Source organism: Mastomys coucha, unplaced genomic scaffold (assembly GCF_008632895.1).
Source record: "Mastomys coucha isolate ucsf_1 unplaced genomic scaffold, UCSF_Mcou_1 pScaffold15, whole genome shotgun sequence".
In the NCBI taxonomy this organism is placed as follows: domain Eukaryota; kingdom Metazoa; phylum Chordata; class Mammalia; order Rodentia; family Muridae; genus Mastomys; species Mastomys coucha.
This window is the reverse complement of record NW_022196897.1, coordinates 25772603-25795095: the sequence shown is the minus strand read 5'-3', so window position 1 is coordinate 25795095 and position 22493 is coordinate 25772603. Positions and strand designations below refer to the sequence as shown.

At 41.7% G+C, this 22493-nt stretch overlaps 1 protein-coding gene and 1 long non-coding RNA gene across 20 annotated transcripts in view; one reads left to right on the top strand and one right to left on the bottom strand.

Moving 5' to 3' along the window:
- Dennd1a (DENN domain containing 1A) overlaps positions 1 to 22493 on the top strand; it is a 486221-nt gene that overhangs the window by 231338 nt on the left and 232390 nt on the right. For 17 of the 19 annotated variants that reach the window (XM_031370095.1, XM_031370090.1, XM_031370085.1 and 14 more), the window contains 3 exons: positions 5433 to 5502; positions 10699 to 10779; positions 14127 to 14180. In XM_031370095.1, the coding sequence (XP_031225955.1) occupies positions 5433 to 5502; positions 10699 to 10779; positions 14127 to 14180 (205 nt within the window). Of the gene's footprint in view, positions 1 to 5432; positions 5503 to 10698; positions 10780 to 14126; positions 14181 to 20496; positions 20820 to 22493 lie in introns of those variants that run through there. The other 2 variants (XM_031370099.1, XM_031370098.1) reach the window with 2 other exon arrangements.
- LOC116090102 lies at positions 20160 to 21788 on the bottom strand. Its single transcript, XR_004118554.1, has 2 exons — positions 21727 to 21788; positions 20160 to 20384 (listed from the first exon to the last, which is right to left on the bottom strand). It is a non-coding gene; the product is annotated as an uncharacterized LOC116090102 (long non-coding RNA).

The window sequence follows — 22493 nt, the reverse complement described above, 5'->3', positions numbered from 1 at the left end:
TATGTCACTATGTGAATATGAGGGTGTGCACATGTAATCTGATTGTGCACATTTGTATTTATATTTCTGTATCTTGGCTATCTCTGTGTGTCGTGATTTCACAGCTGTATCCAGCCAGGATTCATTCTTGCTTCTTCCCTAACCCTGATTCCTAATTCACATATCTGGTATCAAGACCCTTGGTTTTTATTGCATGCTTAGCTACATGATCATTACCCTTGTGTATCACTAGGCTCCTGCTACATCTTCCTTCCCTCATGGCTGCATTCCCTCACTGTATTTGGACCAACACTTTAGATGTCCTACCATAGACATCTTTCTCATCTCATTTGCACAATTCCTGGGTGTCCTGCATTGATGCCTTCCTCTCATCGTTCCCACACAGGGCTGCCTTCCAGATGATCTCTCTACTTGCTTTGACTTTCCACACTATTTCTGTTGCTGTCATGACTTCTCTCCCTCCTGAGCTCCAGGACCCTGCTACAGCTTCCATTCTCTACCTTAGGTGGTTAGCTGAATATGTAGTACAGATATGTAATCCCATCTCTCTCTCCCTCTCCCTGTCCCTCTCCCTCTCCCTCTCCCTCCCTCTCCCCCCCCACACACCCCTTAGTAAGATGGCTAGCCTAACCATTATCCATTTAGTGAGGTGAGATCAGAAGGCAGAGTCTGATCTCAGTTGGATTCAGTACCTGAGTTCAGCTCTGAAGTAAGCAGCTCATGAAGCTGCCACATCGAAAAGTAGAAAGTTTTCATCCAGCCTGTGCTGACTCTCTGGCTACCTACTTTATGTTCATACAAACCATGGTTGCTATGCCATCAGGCCATTTAAGGACAATTGTGAACTTGGCTATTGTTAGAGTAGTTCCTGGAACATAGGGCTGCACTACCTCCATGGGCCCACAGTGCTCAGCCAGTCACGTGGAGAGGTCTCTGTGGCACTACCTCAACTCCTTTAAGTTTAAGATTTTCTGTGGATTCCCACAAAACAGCACTTCCTCATTGACAGTCAGATCTAGATGTGAGGGCCAGGCTGCCTGAACTGTGAGAGGAGCTTGGATCCAGGTTGACAGCTGAGGCAGGTATCTCCCTGCAGCCTTTCCCTCTCTGCTAGTGGGGTCATGATAATGATCCATTAGGATTCTATATCACTGCAAAGGCCTGAAGTAACAGTGCTTGCAAAAGATAGCTGGCTTTTCCTGCTTAGACGCCTTCTCTTATGTTTCTTTCTTTTCTGGACCAGGACCATGCCCTTCTTATTATTTGCAGTTTAGCTTTAGTGCTTGGACTGAGCCCACCACACAGTGCTTTCCTGCGGGGAAATGCAAGCATACCCTGACTTAAGAGTTTGGGGCCCTGGAGATGACCAGGGAGGAGCTCTCTGATAGAGTGCTTGTTTCCTCTGTGGACTGGGAAGCACTGTTTACTCACTGCTGACAGACACACACAGGATGGAATAGGGGCTCCACTCTTCACCTGCAGCCTCTTGGTAGTATGGCCGGGTGCAACACTAATGAAGCAGGGTGGGAAGTGCCAGCAGACAGAGCTCAGCTGTGAATCATGGCCTCTTAGCTGGGAAGCTGGGACACTTTGAAGAAGACAGCTGCAGTTTGATTTCAAAACCTTAGCACTGCCATCACTAGACATTCATCTGTCAGCACACAGGGGACAACATGTGGGGAGCAGTTGTGTCTGGTCAGGCCAGACAAAAGAGAAGTGCCTGGCTTCCTGGGTAACTAAGTACCAAGCAGTCCATGGCAAATGATCCTGCCTACCTAGCCAAAGGAATTGGCTTGTTGAGGCAGAGGCTTGTAAAGTGAAGTGGACTGGTTCTGTGGGCCAGGTGATCCTCACCAGGTGAGGGTACTGAGGCTGCAGGGTAAGTGCTAGGCTCCAGCTGTGAGTTGACTAGCTGTCCCAAACTACTTTAGTATGCACTGCTTAAGTTCCAGTGGCTGGGAGAAGCAGGCTGACCTGCTGTAGTGCCTCTTGTGTGCATTCATGAAAGGAGCTGAACTTTGCTTGCCTCTGCTTGAGGCCTGCTTCCCCCTGCTTGCCCTTTCCTCTTTCCTGACTTCCAGTTGTTGGGTTTACCTATTGGTATTACTTTCAGGAAAGAAATACTTGTAACCGTTGCCTGGGTTTGTTTACTAAGAGTCCTCTAATCTGTGTGGTTTTCATGGGAGCGGGATTCCTTGTTCTATTCTAATGGCTTTTAGCTCATGGAGGTTTATTTACCAGAAGAGGAAGAGAGCATGTTATCTAGTTCCTAATCCCTTTTGAATGTTTACATTGCTCCTCCAGAGCTAGTGCTGTGGAGAGTGGCAGCAGCCATTTGCTCTGGAAGAGTCCATATGTGGCTGCCAGAGATGATGGAAACATATTAACATAAGTGATAATACTGTCATAGAAGTGAAAAGTTAAGTTGTTTATCAGTATATTTTGATAAGCTACTTAAATTTTACAGTAGCGTGTTCTGGCTTCAGGCAGACGTCACAGATAGGAGCTTGTGCACTTTATCTGTCCTCTCTATTAGCTCTCACTTCATTTATTACCCTCAGTGATCCAACAGTAATCTGTACAGGGTGATGATCCCCTCTCCTGGGCAGGATGTCACATCTGGGCCCTGCCTTGGGTTCAGGCCTATCTATCAGTAACGGACTCCATTTGCAGATGTGAGCAAGCCAGAACAGCAGGCTTCTTTCATGCCTGCTCTCAGAAGTTTGGATGGTTTCTAAAAGAGAACAGAGCCACTTAAAGTGTGTGGGGGTGGGGGTGGGGGGCAGGGTATGCTTCTTGGAAGTGAGAAATACTTCTCACTAACTTTTAATGGCACTAAAGGGCCCTTGCTGTTTGCTAGTCTTCATCTAAGTGTGCATACACATGCGCATGAGTGTGTGTGTGCTTGCGTGCGTGCGTGTGTGTGCTTGTGTGTGTGTGTGTCTGTATTTCCCAATAAACTCTGAACTCAAGAGTGGTCACACTCCATTCTTGGTTTGATGCCTGAGGAAACCGTGAAGGAAGGTGTGCTCCCTTCTCTCTGTTTGTATAGTCTGTTAAGAACACAACCATGCTGTTGAGTGTTATGCTGTGGGAAAGGACATTGTAATAGTAGTGTGTGCATGACTACCATGGAAGGAATTGGGGCACAAAAGTAGGTTCAAGAGAGCAGAAGGCTATTAGAAGAATGAGCAGAAACCAACTAGACTAGTTCATGAAGGCCAGAGGGAGAAAAGGGCCAAAGTGTACTGGCTTGGGCGGGCTCACAGATGCCTGGTATATCCATCATAAAGCTGCATTTCTCTAGAGAAATTGATCAAGATCCTGTGAAGAGAAAGCCAAAAAAAACCTCCCTAAGAAGTGTAGACTGCTGAGGTCCTATAGCAATGGGATGGCATTGCAATAATTAAATGTGCTGTGCAGAATTGGATTTGTTTTTGGGATGGGAAGGTAGCCAGTTCATGTTACGGAATTCTTAGTAACAGGTATGAGAATGGGAAAGAACAAAAGAGGGTGCTGAGAATCATATCACTCTAGCAGGAGAGGCTCAAGCTTTCCAGAATTGCAGTTCCACATTCTGTCTTGCCTCTGGGTTGTGTGAACTCTACTCAGGCAGATGAAACAGGAGGCATTTGGCTATGAATGTAGCCTAAGATGGGGCCCCAGCGCAAGTAAGAAACAAGGCAGGCTGACGCTTAGGAAGCAGGGATTCCCAATCTCCTGGGTGTCCAGTCGCAGCTGGAAACCTTGTGGAGTTGGGAACTGAGGCTGTGCGGGCCTGTCACAAGCCTGGGGCCAGGGGTGAGGGGGACTTTATGACTTAGCTCAGGGGTGAGTGTACTGGAACATGGAGGGGCCTTCTGCAGAAGACTTAAGCAGCACAGCTCTGTATGACGAAGGCTTCCCCCACAGAAGTTCTTGATGAGAGATACAGTCCTTGCTTGTCCAAATTGTTTATTGATGGTGAAAATGGATGCATACAACTTACTCAGAGTGGACCAGAGGTTAAATATCTTTTGCAAGAAGGAACGTTCTGGAAGGGAAGCTTATTGGCTAAACCCTCAGGACAGCCCATCTAGATACCTTATTGGCATGGAGAACTCTGTGCTATATGACTAGTAGTCACAATCTTCATGTGAGGTGTTATGGTCACGTGCTCTAGGACAGGAACCAGGTCAGGAACAGATGAAACGCCTATGGGTCTCAGTTATGAGAATACTGGGATTTCTGAATCCATTTACCTTCTCAGTTTTTGTCTGGTAACATGATTCCACTTGGCCCACACAGAATCCCTTGTTATTCCCTGCTTTGGACACTTGATGTGGGGAGTGAGAGGGCAGAGGCTGGGCATGATTAACAAAGTTAACAAGAGTACAGAAGGTAATAGTGGGTTATCTCTTGGACCTGTGGGAAGAGAGAGCTTAAGACCAGAGTTTCTGTGACATCCTAGCCCAGCCTCAGTCTTTTCCTTTCTCTTTCTTGACTTTGTTCTTCACTTGGCTTCCCAGGTGGCCTTCAGGCACTGAGTGTTGTACCAAGCCTTCTTTAGGATGCCCCCTTGGGCTTTTTTATGTTCTGGGTCTGGGCCCCACAGGTGCCCTTGCAGACCCATGCCTAGGTCCTTGCTGCTGGGTCACTAGGTCTCCAGGTCTGCTACACGCACTTGCCACCCCCAGGCTATTCTTCTTCATTTTGTATTGTTTGGTAATCTCAGGAGTTGAGTGCCAGGGAGGCAAGGACTAGGGGAAGAAACCTCAGGCTGCATCTTTTTGGCTCTCTGACCAGCCCCATCCAGACTTTCATTTTTGAAAGGTCATTCTGATAGCCATACAGAGGGTCACTTTCAAGACTGAGCTCTTCAGGCAGACCATCATGTGAGTTGAGGTGAACAATAGTCAGAATGTGCTAGATGGCAGGGGAAACTGAATTATCCATATATGCTGCAGTCAATGTAGCACAGGTGCAGTAGAGGCAGAAGGTCTGATATACTAACATAATTGGTTTTTGTCATGTAGGGCATGTGGGACATTTTGCAGAGGCCAACAATGGGCATGCTGTACATTGCCATGTGTCCAGTCATGAGCAATAGAGTAGATGTGTTTCTAGAGGCTGTGGGGATCCAGGAAAGGCCTGGCTCCTGAAGCATAGTGCCTGATTGCACTGTAGTTTGAATTTGTTCTGTGTGAACCAGGTCTAGTTTTGAGGCACAGGAGTAATTCTTAATGGACAATTAATGTTCTGCTTCACAAAGCAAAGGCATGTTTTTTAAGAGCCCAGAAATAATTAGCATTTAACCAGTTTGGATTTTAGCAGCCTTGGCTAGAATCTTTAGGATGTAGAGAAAAACCTAAAATGTTTTGGATTGATTTAAGTCCTCATTTGAGTTTTTGACCTGCATACTAATACTTCTTATGTTTCTTTGTTTTCCTCAGCTACCTCCCCTGGTTCGAGGTATTTTATAAGCTCCTTAACATCTTGGCAGATTACACAACAAAACAACAGGTATTTGCCTTTTTACAAAACTAAATCCTTTTAACAAGTAAACTTTAATTTTTATGATTATGAAAGTAACATGTGCTTTACATTTCACTAAAACATTTATGAAAAAACTAATGTATGTATATCATAGAAAGGTTGGGAAATTCAGAAAATAGTGGATGAGAAAAGATAATCAGCTCTTACCTAATATGCCTTATGTCATCCATAAAATAAACATAGCTAAAATTTTTATTTTTTTCTAGCTTATTTGTTGTTTTTTCTTCTGACATGAGGAAATAACTAGGTTGCTTCTGTTCACAGTGTTAATATCACATTTTCCTAACAACCCTGAATGTTCACGATGTATATGTCTCAGTGGCAGAAGCTGAATTGTTCATGCCATATAACAAATCACTTAATTGGCAGGTGACTTACCAGCTGCCTCAATCCCCATTTTGATAAAGCTTTGTGCTATTTTTATACTAATTTTTGTAAGGGTCCAAAATTCCTCCCACAGTTCTGCTATACCTTAATCAATTTTGGAAGAAATGGTATGCTAACCTAAGCTCTCACCATGATTAATAGGTTGTCTATATTTCTATTTCAGCTCACAGGTTTGGGAAGTATTGTCACAGAATCATTTCTCCTACACTATTGAAAGTACTGTTTAAATATTTTTTATGGGTAACATTATATCCTATACCTTTGCTTACCAAAACAGTTTCTTCTGTGGGGCCTTCTAATTATTTGAGATTTTTGAGAAGTACAAAGGACTGGGGAGCTGACTCGGTGGAAGAGTGCTTACTGTGCAAACCTAGGAACCTTAGTTTAAAACCCTAGCAGAACTATGAGGATCAGATGCAGCAATGTGTGCACCTGTGACCCCAGCATTGTGGGAGGCAGAGAATCATGCATGGTTGGCATGGTGAGTACCACTGTAGGTTCAACTTCAATGACAGACCCTGTTTCAAGAGAAAAATAATAATAATAATGTTAGAGCAGGACACCCTGACCCCTGTGAGTGTAATGTATACTCACATGTGTAAACACACACACACACACACAGACTTCCCTCATACACAGACAAACACACAGAGGGGAGCATATGGAAAAAGAAGACCAACTACTCAGTTCTTTGTATATAAAACATTTTCTTCAGCCGGGTGGTGGTGGCCCACGCCTTTAATCCCAGCACTTGGGAGGCAGAGGCAGGCGGATTTCTGAGTTTGAGGCCAGCCTGGTCTACAGAGTGAGTTCTAGGACAGCCAAGGCTACACAGAGAAACCCTGTCTTGAGGAAAAAATTTTTTTTCTTCAGTTTTTATTATTCCTCTAATAAGAGAATCCCAGATAGGCAGTTGTAAGCTAAGTATTTATATATTTGCCTGTTGCATGTAGCTTGCTACCTTGCCTAAGCTCTGTGAATGGGCCACTCTACCAGCCCTCACCCAACTTCCCTTGAATCCATGGATAAAAGACATACACAGACAAGTTATTCCATTTCAACTTGCCTTTGGATACAATTGCTGGGCACTACTACCTGGAAAAGTACCCTTAACATTATTCTTATTTCCTCACCTCCCACCTTCCCTAAACTTTAGTTGCTGAGATACATCTAGTCTCTACTAAACAATCCCTGACCACAAGCCCCTGCTCCCCCAAGACCTCACATAGCTGCTTGGCTTCTCTCTCTCCAAAGCATGGTGAACCTCCTCCTCCCTTGTGTCTGTCTCTTTTTCTCCTGGGATCCAGAAGTCCTTCCTATTCCTTTCACCCGGCAATTGGCCCATGGCTTCTTTTCTGACAGATCAAGAACTAATTGGGAAGAGGACTTTAGCATCAGAACCTCCCCTACATTTGCCAAACTACTCTCCAAAAGATTTGCAATACAGCTGAGTCCCACATTGTCACTGATACCATTTGTTAAACTTGCCATTTATTTGACTAAATTAAAAATCTCACTGTTAAAGTGACATAGCATAATTATTAAATATCTTTTCCTTTGATTTTTCTATAGAATCCTAGTTCTGAAAATATTCTATTAAAAATTACTGTTCTGTATTTTTGGTCTTAAAGGGCCCCAAATCTGTGGTTGTTTTTTTTTTTTTTTTTTTTCTTTCCCCTTTCTCCATGTGATTTGTGTAATGTAGGCTCTCAGAAGGCCCACAGTGGGCACTTTTGTTACTCAGTCCTTTATTTCTCATTTTACCCCAAATGTTTTTTAGTCCGCAACAAACAGAATTCTGACTTACAGGGTTCCCTGAAACATACTTTAGGAAATGCTGTTTGGGAAGGTGGGTGTTAGAAAGTGAGTGTATGATGGATAAATCTTTTCTTTGAGTGAGTTGTGCTCACTGGCAAATGTATTCTAGAGGTCACAACAGGGATGGTTTATAGAAATGACTTTTCTCTTGCTTACCATACTCAGTGTGAAAGGGAGCATCAGGTCAAGAATTCTATCATAGAAGAACTGGTGTCTTTGATGAATGAGGTAGCGGGCTGCCTTGGGATCTGTTCATTGTTTTCTAATGCACATTTAGCTTTGGTAAGACATTCAGGTTTCCACTCAACTTGAAAGGTGTCTTTAATAAATAAAAGCATGTAATACATCTCTAAACTAGAGACTGATTCTGTGCTTTTGTACCCCACATTTATATTCCATTGTTTAAAACGAAAGTACGACCCACTATTCTTTTTAAAATATATCTTAAAATGTGCATACCTATAATTGTAGCATTCAAGAGGCACCTAGGAAGATCAGGAATTCAAAACCATCCCTTCCTACAATGGAGATTCAGGCAGCTAGCAGCTCACTTGCCCATTAAGTGAGTTTGAAGCCATGAGACCTTGTCTCAAAACAATTAAAAAAAGAAGGAAGGCTTAGGAAAGGAAAAGCCCTATAGACTGAGTATAGGGCTCTATGGGATCAGTGCTTCTGTGCTCTGGGCCTGGTGAGGCCCCTGCCTTATGCTCTATAGGAAGCTGAGATCAGCCACATGGCTTACAGTATTTCTTGACCCATGATGCCTACAAAGTTTGTTCTGGCCAAAGGAATTATGATAACACAGAGCAGAGACTCTGTCTACAACTAGCTTGTTCAAAAAAATATTGATTACCAGATTAGAACAGGGTGAAAGGAACGGTTCAGTTGATTATGTACATGGTCAACAAGCATGAAGACATAAGCTTAGATCTCCAGCACCCACATAAGAGACAGGCACAGCAGCTTTTGCATCTAATCCTAGTATTCAGCGGAAGGACAGGCGTAACTCTGGAACTCATTTTTCACAAAGCCTTGCTTAATAAATATGCTCTGAATTCACTGAGAGACCTTGTCTTATAAACTAAAATAGGCAGCAATCTAGGAAGACATCTAATATTGGCCAATGACTTCCACATACACATGCATGCACAAGAACACATAAATGTAATATATATCCATAGAAACCAAGACCCAAACAAACACAGTGTATTTGTTCCCTAAAATCTGCCTTCTCCCATCCAGAAGTTTTGTAATTGTTGAATGAGGTAAAGCTTCTATTTGGGGAAGTGTATATGTGACCATGAGAGTTACCAGGTGTTGTAGTCTAAGGTGGGGAGTGAGCATTTCACTGCGGGTCCTGGCCATAGTGTTGTCAGATCCTGAATGTGGCAGAAAGAGAGTCTTCATTGAAGGGAGCATCAAATCAAATACTGAAGGCATATGAAAGCTATGCACTTGTAGCAAAATAAATAAATAGCTAGACTCAAAACTTGAGAGATGGAATACTTACATAAAACGTTTGCTACAAAATGCTTTTTAAATGCCTGTGTAGGGGGTGCCCAGTAGAGATATGAGATGATATATAGTCAAGTGGTAAGAAAGCATCATCAATAAAGAACAAGTTGAGATTCATGAGGAAATATCTGACAGCTGGGACTCATTCTGAAAAATGGTCAAGGTCCTAAAGATCTAGGAAAGAGTTTTTCTAGCAGAACTCAAGACTTACCCTGCTAAAAGCCACTCATGCCTCTAAACTGGTTTAATTGCCATGAGGATGTGCAGAGCACAGCCAGCACAACGCGACAGGATTAGATGGCATGCTGTGCTGAGGCATACACACTTCCTGGTTGTGATTAAACATGGTTGTTCAGAGAAGAATGAATGTGTGTGTGTGTGTGTGTGTGTGTGTGTGTGTGTAGATGATAGGGTATAATGGTAACAACTCACTCTTAAACAGTTGAAAAACTGAAAGGGCCTTTGGCTGTTTCTAAAATTGTTCTGTAGGTGTGAGACTACTTCAGAGAAAAGTATACCCTGTGCACACATGTTCAAGCACCTGTATCCTCTAAGAAACTTGATTGTCAGAGCACAGACTAAAGCAAGCTTGTAAGCTAGGTGTGTCCATTTCATCTCAGGTGCTTTGGCAGAGGTAGACAGGGCTCTGGACTTGGCAGCAGCAATCCTTCCTCCCTCCCTGGGCTGTGCAGCCTGCTATCCAAAGGGACACTAGAGCTTCCCAGTTCAGACCTTCACTCTCCACACCTCCTAAGTGGGTGGCTAGAAGGATCCAGTAGTGAGGACATGGCTGCCCATGGAAATGGAACCTTTTATTAGCACACAGAATTCCCACAGAAAGAAGTGGCTTTTGGATCATTTTGTAAGCACTGTTGTTTTGAGCATCTTAAAGGCGAATCTGTTTTGAGTCGAATAATTTGTGCTGCTCTGTATGTTGTTCAGCTGCTCAGTTTCCCTAATTAAAATGCATGGCTGCTGTCCTGTATCACATGCTGGTGAACTTGCTTCATTTCGAACGTTCCATAATTGGAGGCTGCTATATGCACCCAGTGAACACTCAATAAAATTAATTGAGGGTAATGATGATGAAGACTAGATCCATGGTGTCATTGTTATTTCTCCCATCCACCCCCGCCCTGGAAGCTCAGATTGTTTGCATTTAGAAGTTGTTGCTATGGAGTTGAAGGGATAGATTTGCTGAGAGCTTATGGTATATGATCCATAAAAGGTGGTCATGGTAGGTGTCTGACTGAATAGAAAATGTCAAACTTGATGTGGGAGGATCAGTTTAGCTCTTGTGTTTGAGCAGTGTCTTTTATCCAACCCTACTTGAATAGCAAACCTATTTTTGTCTTGGGGCCAGCATCTCCCACCTGTCTCTCTGTGGGTCTAGACCTCACCACAGGTTCAACTTTTATTACTAGGACCTTTTCTTTCTTTCAGGAAAGTCAGTGGAATGAACTTCTTGAAACTCTGCACAGACTCCCCATCCCTGATCCTGGAGTGTCTGTTCACCTCAGCGTGGTAAGTGAGGCAAGATGGTGACCACCCCAAACAAGCATGTCTGTGTGGAGACAGAGGAGACCAGAACCATACTCTTACTTAACCTGAGCCCCGGGTTCAAGGCAGGCTGGGGTATGGGATTCTCCCTCTCGCTGAGATTCACCAAAGAATAGAAACTTTCCAAATGACCAGTCATATCCTTAGTCAAAGATTCAAGGAAGAGGATGGCTAGACCTGTCAGCCTTGTCATCCCCTGTCTTTGGCCACTTGTATCACTCTTTGTCACAGTTAAAGTCCATTCTGGACCTTCAGTCTTCAATGCTGCTTCTCTTCTATTTGCCTGTTAACTCATGCATCCTTCAGAACTATTCTGATTATGTTTTCTGAGAAATGCTCCCTGAATTCTCAGGCTGAATTAGCCTCTCTTTTTGGCCCATCCTCTTTCATGATCCTGGAGATTTAATTCCTCTGGGAGTAAACTGGTTCTCAGTCTCTATCTCGTGAAGACAGAGCGAGAGTACTCAGTATTGTTCCTCTCCTACAGCACTCATTATTTCTTTGAGTGCTTTGAGGTACATCCTGCACATTGTTTAGTGTGCCACCTGATGGGAAATTTCTGTTCCAGTTGTCTATTTTGCTAGCGATTGAAGTGACTTAAATCAAGACCTTTACCTATATGGGCTCAGCTTCCTTATCTGTCAGATAGGACATCAGAAGAGGTGTGTAGGATCTTTTCCATAATTCATTTACTAAATCCTTTCCATCTTAGTTGGAAGTTGTCATTGCCTTTATCAGAATTCTGTGGTAGACACCATTTGACCAGGCACCCATTGTCATGCAGACCTGTCTCCCTACCCCAGAGCCCTGGCAGGTCAGAGAGTTTTCTCCTCCAGCTTCTCAAGAAGCAGTTATAGTGCTGGGTTCAGGGATCAGGAAGGTGTCTGACTTCATAAGGAAAACTAATGGGTTTTACCAGAATGGTATCAAAAGCCACAGTATTGCCAGTAATAATAACAATAACAAATCTATTTTAAATCCCTAATTTATACTAACATATACCTCTGATGTTCAAAATCATTCCCAGTGTAGGTGTCAACATTTTCATGTCATAGAGGAAAGGCGTAGAGAGGAAAGGGCATGCATGTAAAGTCATGCAATTTACAAATGACGAACTAGCCTTTACGATGCTAAGGTAATAAAAAGAAGGGATGGACACGGGGAAGGAGGGAAGGAATTTACTTATGGAGGATTTGCACTTAGGGAAGTAGGGACTGCCTGAAAAGATGAGCAAGTGAGCTTTAGACCCAGTCATCACTGAAGCAGAGCAACCCTGCCTTTGTCTCAAGTCTTTTTTCTCAAACAGCTTGATCTCACTGCTTCAGCCTGTAATAGCATCCGACAGGTAGCTGTGGAGCAGCCAGGCTAGGTCACCAGCTGCCTGGGAGGAAGGGCCACTCCTTCCCCAAATGTCTGCACTGGCAGCATGCTGTCAGGCCTCAACACAAGCCAGCTCAGGGCAGGAGAAACTATTGGTTGTGCAGCTGTTTCATTCCAGTGGATTCTAGGAATGTTTCTGACCTCCCCTGGTCCCTAGCATTTCATGGGCGATGGAGCAAAACAGAATCTCAAAGGACAGCCTGGGGACTGGTTGGTTTGGAGTTATGTTGGCTCACTCTTTACAATCCACTGCATCTGTAAAGGCAGATGTCCCCTCTTTCCACTAGACATTCTTCTTCCCAAAATGCATTTCTGTTTTGAAGGTCTAGTATTTCATTTGGAATAGAAATCCTAGAATATTTGTGCAGTGCCATATTAAGATGCAACCTGGGCTTTGTATCTTTAACCACTTTCTACATAGAATGTTTATGTGTGTCTGATGTAGGTGACTGAGAAAAATAGAAATGCAAACTAGCAGTTTGAATTATAATAATTATAAAATAAAAATCCATTTGTTAATCCTGATGTGGTAGTATATGCCTGTCATCCCAACATTCTTGAAGCAGAAGTAGGGAAGAATCAGTACAAGCCCCAAAGCCCAATCTGGTCCATGTAACAATTTCTAGAAGAGCTGAAACTACATAGTGAAACCCTGTGTCAAAATAAATAAAATAGTAAGTAAGCAAAGTACCATTTTTTGATAAGCCAAATGCCTCATGTAGAAGTGCTTTCTCAAGTTCTTGTGTATAAGTGCAGAGACATAGAGAGTCTGTGGGTACAGTGGGTAATGCCTGAGTGTAATGAGTAGCATGGCTTTGGTTTCAGCCTAGATCCTCTACATGCTCACTGAGTGGTCTTAGATGATGTGCCTCTCTGAACATTAATTTGTCCATTTGTAATATGGAGATAATATCTATCTTCAAATTTTATTGTGGCAACTAGAAGTGATGTTTATAAATTATTTAAAGTTTTCCATAAGCAGGTATTCAATAAACTTTTAAGCGTCAGACTAGTAGCTCATCAAAGTTACCATCTTTGGTATAGCTTGTCTCCAGGACCTTTTATTTTAGAATGCCTATACAACACACTTTTCTAGAAACCTACTTATTCTCCCATTACCCAGGAGTGTAAGGGGTTGGGGGAAGGTCAGATTTGAGCTTAGGCCATGGCCTTTCCTGGCCTTTCACAATCCATCTTTAATTGGCCAGCACAAGGCCCCTTCCAGTGCCACTTAGCATTATCTTCTGAGCCTTTAAAAGCAGCCAGGGAAGTGGCATTTGTTCAGCCAGTTTTCATTTAACTTGGAGATGTGTGCTTGTTACAAACATGGAGATGCCTCATTGCAAGTCTTTGAAGTTGAGTCTTCAACCTCTCTCAGGCTTCATGACAATCACACTGCAAGTGAGGAGCTTATTCTCCATTGGCAGCCATGTTGCCCTTTCATGTGGCATGAGTGGCCTTTGGCTGAAACTGTCCTGAGCAGATTTTGATTAGAGTATAGATTGATGTGACCTCAGATGCTAAAATGTAGTAGCAGGATTGGTTAGGATATCCTGTCACTTAATGAGTGATTCTAGAGTTATTTGGTTGCTTAGAGTCCTCTGCCTTATTGAACAGCAAACTACAGAACTGGCCACTTTGTGTTCAGAAACCCACAAAATTTTACATTGGTAATTTAGGCTTAAGCTTCTTTGATTTTTTTTTTTTCATTCATGTTACCAAGATATTCATTCTCCTGCTGAGGAGTTAATAATGCTCCTAGCTTGGTCCAACATTAACCTAAGCAGATCTAATATGGATATTTCTTACAACAGCCATGTGGCTTCCTCATCTAAGTAAGGAAGATGCTTTAGAACATTTACCTAAATTTGGAACAAAGTTCCAGTTAAATCATCTTGAAAAATATGCAGCTCGTGTCTTTTCTTTTCCAGCATTCTTACTTCACTGTGCCTGATAGCAGAGAGCTTCCCAGCATACCTGAGAATGTGAGTACCTGGAAAAGGACCATTACATTTATTTCTTTACTGCTTAGATTTTTAAAAGAAAAGGGTATGTTTTCAAATGTAGTTACAGTGGATTGCTGAAACAAATATAAAAAACAATGGGTTATAATACTAAAAGCAAATTGAAAATATCTCCAAAGTATAGACACTTATTAATGGTTGATATGAATTTATTCTATTCTTTCTAGGGCATATTTGCATAGCTTAAAACTACCTATTAGAAAAGCATCTTAACATTTTCATAGATAAAAATTATTGTTGTCCACCACAAAAAAAAAAAAAACTCCACTTGAGGGAACTTTGGGGTTCCCTCACAATAGAGACTTAGGTTCTCCTTTCTCTTATAAAATGGAATGTTCTTAGCAGAGAAATTCCCATGTGAAAGTTTACAAGGGTAGGTGTTCATAGGTAGAACCACACTTCTGTGTTCATGTCTCAAGAAGCTTGTAGTAATTGAAATAGAGGAATGCCTTCTAAGGGCTGAGAAGCAGTGAGCTAAAGATCTGTAGGTTCATGTTTGCACTCTGAGAAAGCTAAGTGACATGTCTACCTTAAGACACAATATTTTATTGTGATTATAAATTGTAAAATGTAGAATGAAGCCTAAAGCAGCCACCAGAGAGGCCTGTGGTGAAATTTAAGTAGCATGAGATCAGCTCTCCTTCACGTCAGAAGATGCAGTGCGGTGGTTTTGAACACATTCACCTCTCCTGCTCCTCAAAAGTTTTCATCTTTCAAAATTGTAGTGTGTGGAAATCATCATTCTACCCTCTGACTGTGATTGTTGCCTACTTTCAAGCACCATATATCAGTGGAATTATATACTGTTTGTCCTTTTGTGCTGGCTTATTTCACTTACCATAATGCCTTTAAAGTTTACCTATATTGTAGCAGGTGCCAAAATTCCTTTCCATTTAAAAAGATGTGACCAAAAGTACCCCAAAGTGGAAATTTCATAGCCTGGAATGCTTTTGTAAGAACAATGAAGTTGAATTTGAGTTTGAGAAATCAAAAAGGGCTGGACACATAGTTCAGTGCATAGCACTTGTTTGATATGTATAAGGATCTAGGTTTTCTATAAAGCACTGTAGAAAATCAACTCAAGAAATTAGAAAAAGAGTAACAAAAAAGTATAAAAGCTATTTAATTTATTGTTAAGGGAAAATTACAAACCAAAACTTTTTAAGAACTTAATAAGATGAATTGGGAGAGGCGGGCGGGGGGAGGGGAAGGGAAGGAGAAAAGTGACAAGATCGGGTTGTAATCAAGATGTATTAAAATAAAAACTCTAAAAGTTAAGGAAACATATCTAATAAATTTGGAAAGTGAAAATTTTTCTAGAAGAGTATGGCTGAAATTAAGATAAATGTAATATGGATAGAGAATACCTTGGGATGATTAAAACATTGCCATCTCCACTCCTGTCTCTATAAATACAGCAGTGTTTCATTTACTTTGTCAGCACATTCAAGGTTCTAATTTATAGAAAAAGTGTGTGTGTGTGTGTGTGTGTGTGTGTGTGTAATATAAAAGTGCTCGGATCACCTCATTGCAGAGGAAGTGCTTCTCAAGCTTTGCCTTCCTTTTTTGTAACTTCAGACAATGCTGTCCAGAGCCCTGGGGGGTGCTTGTAGAGCCCTAGGGAGATAGATGGATGGGTGACCAGAGTGCTGGTTGCCTGCCCCTGTGTTATTTTGATCTGGTTAATTTAGCACTGCTTAAATTGGGAGTTGGGTACTACTTGAGACCAAAAGATTCCTTTGATTTATTTAAAAACAAAAACAAAAACAAAAACCATACAAACAAAGAACACCCTAAGTTTAGAAGTTACAATTTAACAATATGCAATGGGGAATATATTAACTGCATACCTCCATCAATCATTCTTTATCTAATGCTATATTAAAAGCATTTGCCTATCTCATTCAAAATCCATCACAAAGAAATCAACACAGAAGTTCATATTAAAAACAAATGCAAGCCTGAATCATCATGATCCTTTTCCCAGCCTTGGAACTATGCTCCCTCCATAGTTTGAGGACTATCCTCCAGAACTTTTTCTGTAACTTTATAGGATGACTGTGGCGTAGAACCTGTGTGTGCAAAAGTGATACTGTTCACCATTGTTTTTCTTGTGGTTTAAATTAGCCTAAAAGTTGTTGTCATCTACATACTCTGTTTTGTTTAATGTGTGTGTGACTGTGGTCCTAGTACCCAAACACAGAGCTTCACATCTGCTAGACAAGCCTGTACCTCTGAGCTATACTACCAACCTTAATATTTTTGTTAAGTAGTACAAATAGTTGAGAAATCATAGTAATTGATAAAGGCCTGTAATCTCCAAGTAGTCCATGCTCCACAGAAGCAACTATTTCCAAGTTTTTAGCAATTGTATTTTCTGTTAAAGATTTATTTATTTTATGTGTGTGAGTCCACTGTAGCTGTCTTCAGACACACCAAAAAGGAGCATCAGATCCCATTACAAATGGTTGTGAGCCACCATGTGGTTGCTGGGAATTGAACTCAGAATGTATGGGAGAGCAGTCAGTGCCCTTAGCTGCTGAGCCATTTCTCCAGCCCCTCCATCATTGTTTTAAAGATTTGTTCTTATTTGTTGTGTGTATGTTTGCATTACTGTGTAAGTATATCCCACATAATTGTGGTGTCCAAGGAGGCCAGAAGAGGGCATCAGATCCTCTGTAAGTGGAGTTACAGGCAGTTATAAGCCAGCTACCATATGGGTGATGGGAATCAAAACTTGGTTCTTTGGAAAAGCAGCCAGTGTTCTTAACCACTGAACCATCTCTCCAGCTCTTATCATACTTTTAACATGTCCTTGTTGCTACATCTCAAGATTTTTAAATTTCATATATCACATTGATTTTCTTTTGTGAGATAATAATTTTGATGCTCCTTCCCAGAACACCCCCCCACACACACACACACACAAGACTGTCTCTCACCTATCTATTTCTCCTCTTCCATTCTTCCTATATCTGTATGGGGGAAGACAATCATATTAAATCAGTAGTCAATACTTCCATTTGAAGCCGGGCGGTGGTGGCGCACGCCTTTAATCCCAGCACTTGGGAGGCAGAGGCAGGCGGATTTCTGAGTTCGAGGCCAGCCTGGTCTACAGAGTGAGTTCCAGGACAGCCAGGACTACACAGAGAAACCCTGTCTCGAAAAAAAAAAAAAAAAAAAACATTTGAATGAATTGCTGAAGCAGTTATACTGTGATTCTTGTACAAGTTGTTGTAGGTGACGTCTTGGTCTAACATCATCCTCTTTGTTGGTCTTATTCCATCACTCTCATGAAGTGTTTTCCAGCAATGTCGTGAGAGATTATGTTGCTGGAGAGAACAGTTTGAACTTGCATGATTAGGTAGTATGAATGTGGAATCCTAGTTTGCAAAATCACTCTCCTTTTCAGAAATGTGAAGGCATGATCACTCGCTTTTATTCTTGTAGCTTAGGAGGTTTGACCAATTTGATCCCTATTATTTTTTAAGATCTATCAGCTTCTAATATCCTGAAATTGAACCATGATATACCTTAATGGGTTCATTTTCACCCATTGTCCTGGGCATTGATCATCTTATCCACTTTGGAAACTCACTCCTTAAGCTTTACAAGTATTTTTACACACTATTGTTTTGTATTACTTTGTTTTGTTTTTATCTTCTCTCACACACTCTCTTCTTCCTCCCCTCTCTTTGTCTCCCCCTCCTCCTCACTCCCTCCTTCCTCCTCTCTCTTCCTCTTTCTCTCCCCATCTCTCTCCCTCTCCCCCTCCCCTAGCCCCTCCCCCTTTCTCCCTCTCCCCCTGCCACCAGATAGGATTTAAACCTCTGATCCTCTAATGTCCATATTCTTTCCTGTTTTCCACATTTCTCCTTTTAGACCAACTTCTACTTTATTCAACAACTTTTACGTTCTGTAAAATTTTCTACTTTGGCCATCTTACTGTTAATTTTTTTATCTTATCTATGAGACTATAATTCTAAGATTTAAAAACCGATTTTCTTTCTCCTCCTTTCCTCCTGTGTTGTCAGGTTTATCAGTAGATACCAGCAACCCTCCCAGCCCACAGCCCTCCCAACCCACAGCCTTCCCAGTCCACAGCTTTCCCAACCCACAGCCCTCCCAGCCCACAGCCCTCCCAGCCCACAGCCTTCCCAGATCACCCTCCTGAGGAGCTGGTGCTACATCACCACACCAGCTCCTTCATCATTCTTGCACCCCGGTCCTAGCTCCTGTCTGTCTTGTGAATCACTTGTTGAGCTCTGGCTGACATGTGCCTTGTCACATTTAAAAGTACTGAACATCTGACCCTAAGTTCTGTGCTCATCAGCAGAGCTTGACTGAGCACAGAGGTGGAGACTCTCACATATCAGAACCTTTTCCTTAGGCCTAGTCAGTTTCCTTCTGGGGAGTGGTGTTTTATTACCAGTGCTAAGGAAGGAAAGTGGGTTATGAGGTGACATGTACTATGACTACCTTGCCTTTGTCTTCTTTTCTAATTAGTGCTTTTGGAACCATCCTCAGCTTTACCCCAAGCCCTTCTGCCTCAGAGTTTCTAATCAGATTACTCCGTCTGAACAGGTGCAGGAAGCCAGCTGAAGAACTGGGGGCTAGAGAGAAGAAATTTGGGAATGAATCACTTGTGCCCTTTTCTAACCATTGGAGGCTGAGCCACTTTACTTCCTGAGCTTCACTGCGTTCTGTGTGTGAGCTGGGCTTGGTGCTTTTTGTCGTGTCCACCTACCCGCCCTCACCCTTAGTGTCCAGCTTTCCCTTTACCCTCCATCAACTCTCATGTCACCTTGGACCAGATAATCATTTGTTGCCCGTTTCTGTCTATGGATCGTTAGATTCCTTTTTTTTTTTTCCGTTGTTGTTGATTGCTTGGTTGGTTAGGTGTTTTGTTTTGTTTTGTATTAACATCCTTGGATGTTACTTTCTATATGGTGGTATCAGTCTCCTCCTTGGCCTACCCTCTAAACTATGACAGCCTGAAATGTCTCAGTCACTGCCTAGTGTGCCCTCAGTCAAACCAGTTTATTAGTAATACCATTTTACAGTTTAGAAGACAGATATATCCCTTCTATTCTTCGGGATTAATAGCTTTAAAATGCTTTTACTTGATTTTTTCTGGAAGGGTGTTGTCAGAGGAGAAGAGAGAAACTTGGAGTTTCCCTTTGAGGAAACACCTAGATGGATTGTCATGTTTTTTCTGTGCTAAATGCTAACATGGTCAGCTACTTGGATCTAACTCTTCTTTTTTTTTAAAGGACTGAGAATTCCTTAAGAACTTGGTTTTTAAAGTAGCTGGGAATTTGTATAATTTCTCAATTCTCAGCAGCTTAACTGCTGAGGTTAGAGATATTTGTTTGAATGGTCTTTTCTGTAACACACCTACAGCTCCTAGCTGCACTGTATCTAGCTCGTGGCTGCACTGTGTGTCACCTCTTCTATCCCCACCATTTTTGAAATTTAGATTTCCTCTGCTGGTTTTGCCACTAATGAACTAATTCCCTGTGTACGACTCATTGTCTCCTAAATCCTCTTTTGCAAAACAGTAAAGATCTGGTCTTGTTTGTTTCTAAGCAGAATAGTAGCACCAATCTGCCAGCCTACTAACACACACCATTCTGTTTTAATCCCTGCCAGCTACTCTGTGAGAGGTAGACATGAGCCCTATTTCACATGCACAGAGCCCAGCGCTCATAGGCTCTGGTTGCTAGCCTTAGTCTCCAGGTCAGTGGGGTGTAGCAACCTTCGTTCCGAAGGTTTGGCCCCCTAGGGTCAGCTTGTGATATTCATGAGGAAAAAAGAAAGAAATGATATTTTATATCTGAAACATACAACAAAGCAAGGAAGCTTTTACTCTAAGAAGACTCTGAACTTTTGTGAGACCAATTTGTGTGAGTTTGACACAGAATCTCTATAGAGCTCTAGCCATGTTGAAATTTGCATTTTAATCTCTTGGTGATTTTTCAAGGATTAATTTAAAATGACTAAATTGCTGCATTGCAAATTGAAACAAGCAATAACCACAGGGTTGTTAATGTGATACAGTGTGCTTTCATGGACAGAACATGGGTTTCAGAGACAACCAGACACAGGGCCCCACAAGCCTGGGCCCTTGGGCTTCTTGTCTTCTTAGAACCTCAGCATTCTTATCTAATAAAGGGAAACACAAAGAGCAGAGTCTTAAATGGTAAGTTTCAAGGGCAGTCCTGAACACCACTAGAACTTTCTTTTTCTCCTCATTCTAGTTTCCTAGAGATTCTTATTCAACCTCCTTGAGGTCTCAGCATGACTGCAAGCTAAGGAACATGATTCCCCATGGCTTGTCCTTTCTGGATGTTAGCTGACATTCTTGGTTGTAAAAATTAATGTCTTCCCTCCCTTCCGACATGCCTTAGTGGCCCTTGTTATCACTGGTGTGATGAATAGAGTGTGCAGGTTCCGTGTTTAACATAGAAGAGGTTTCTACAGACACATGATTGTCTCTGCTAAAGGATGATCTAAATTTAAGAAAGTAAGCAACTAAAGGACATATGGCCTTTGGAACATGAAACTTAACAACATTATGTTTTCTGACATCAGAGAAAGGTTAGTGTAAGTAAAGAAGGAAGAGCTAGACTTGTTTAATGCCCTCCAGTTCTGGTGGCTCAGACCAGGCACCATTTGTTATTTCCTAAGCTCTTAACACTAGCCAGTGATGTGGTTGTTAGCCCCTTTAAAGAACAGGGGAACAAAGAGTTGTAAATTCACTTATTTAGTCACTGAGTGTAAAAATCAGAATTCATACCTGGGTGAGTCTAATCTCAGTATGGAGATGCTTGTATGTCCAGGTTTCAGTGCCACCTGTATGTCCCTAAGAGACCATTAGTGTAAGCAATGTGATTAATTGTGTGGGTAGTTGGTTAATGCCACTTGTCCTTTAAGGATAGAGGATTAGTACCTGGAACTTGTAGATACCTGAGTACATGTTATTAATGACTGACTGACTGACTAACTGGTTGGATGAATGAATGAACTAACAAAATATCAGACCCTGAGAGAGGAAAAAGAACAGCTCCTTACAGCTGGCTTTTGGGCCAATTTGTCTACAAGTTGTTAATGAAAAGCAAACGTGGAAAATTAATTCTTTCCACTTTCAGCTCCTTGTTGAAGTTAATTCTCATTATTTCTCCAATCTCTTTGTAAAAATATTTTCTTGCTTTTCACTGCAAAACGATTACTATGTAATTGCTCATCAGGGTTTTCTGTGTCTATCAAGATAACACATGTAGGAGTAAATTTTATGCAGTCAGTAATTAAATGAGCATAAATCTTTATAAATTTTAAACAGGTGACCTGCATTTAAGAAAAAGTCACAGATCATGGACAGATGTGTAGTAATAATTACATTGTAAGCTGCCTGCATAAGAGATATTTTGTTTTGTACCCAGGTTTTGAAGTTTACTTTTGATTAATGGATAATCATATAGGCCTTAATTTGAAGTATTAAACAAACCTGTCTTAATTATCTGGTCAGTGTCATACCAAGTAGCTAATGATGCGAGAAAAGTGTTTAGCTGGATGGTTATATGCAACATTGCCCAGACTCTACTATGTCAAAAGATGCACCATGCTGTAGGAAAGATTTATGACGTCATTGTAGCTTTCACAAATAAACAAAGTTGAGATGGCAGAAGTGAACCTATTATCAAGTGCTGAGGTTGTTCCTAGAGTTGTTGGATCATTGTTTATTTTAAGGTCTCTTCCTTTGCACAGAGGATAAAGCTGGCCTCGGGTAACTTTGCTTTCTGTTCTGTAATACACTTCTCTCATTTGACTATTCAAATGAGTTTGTGGATTTTTTTTCTTGGGCAGATTATTTTAGAACCTTAAATTTGTAATTCCCTTTTAAGAATCTGGTACCACTAAGGTAACTTAAATATTTTTTTAAATCACTTAGAGGCTTAAGCTGTTTCCATATTGTAAAAGTTGGGCCTATGACACAGCACACCTGTACTCTCAGCTACTTAGAACGCTCGGTTGAGAGGAAGCCTGAAGCTTAAGATCTGGGACCAGTTTAGACAGTGTAGCAAGACCCTGTCTCTCATTAAAGAAAAAAGTCATAGTGTAAAATATTTGAGCAAGAGTTATTTTAGGACTTGAGACCCATTTACAGAACCAAGCCTCTGAACCAGGAATCAAGCTCTAGAGAGGGTGCAGTGAGTCTTTATTCCTGTACCGCAATGGTGTCTCAGAGTCTAATCAAGTGACAGACTGGGGCAG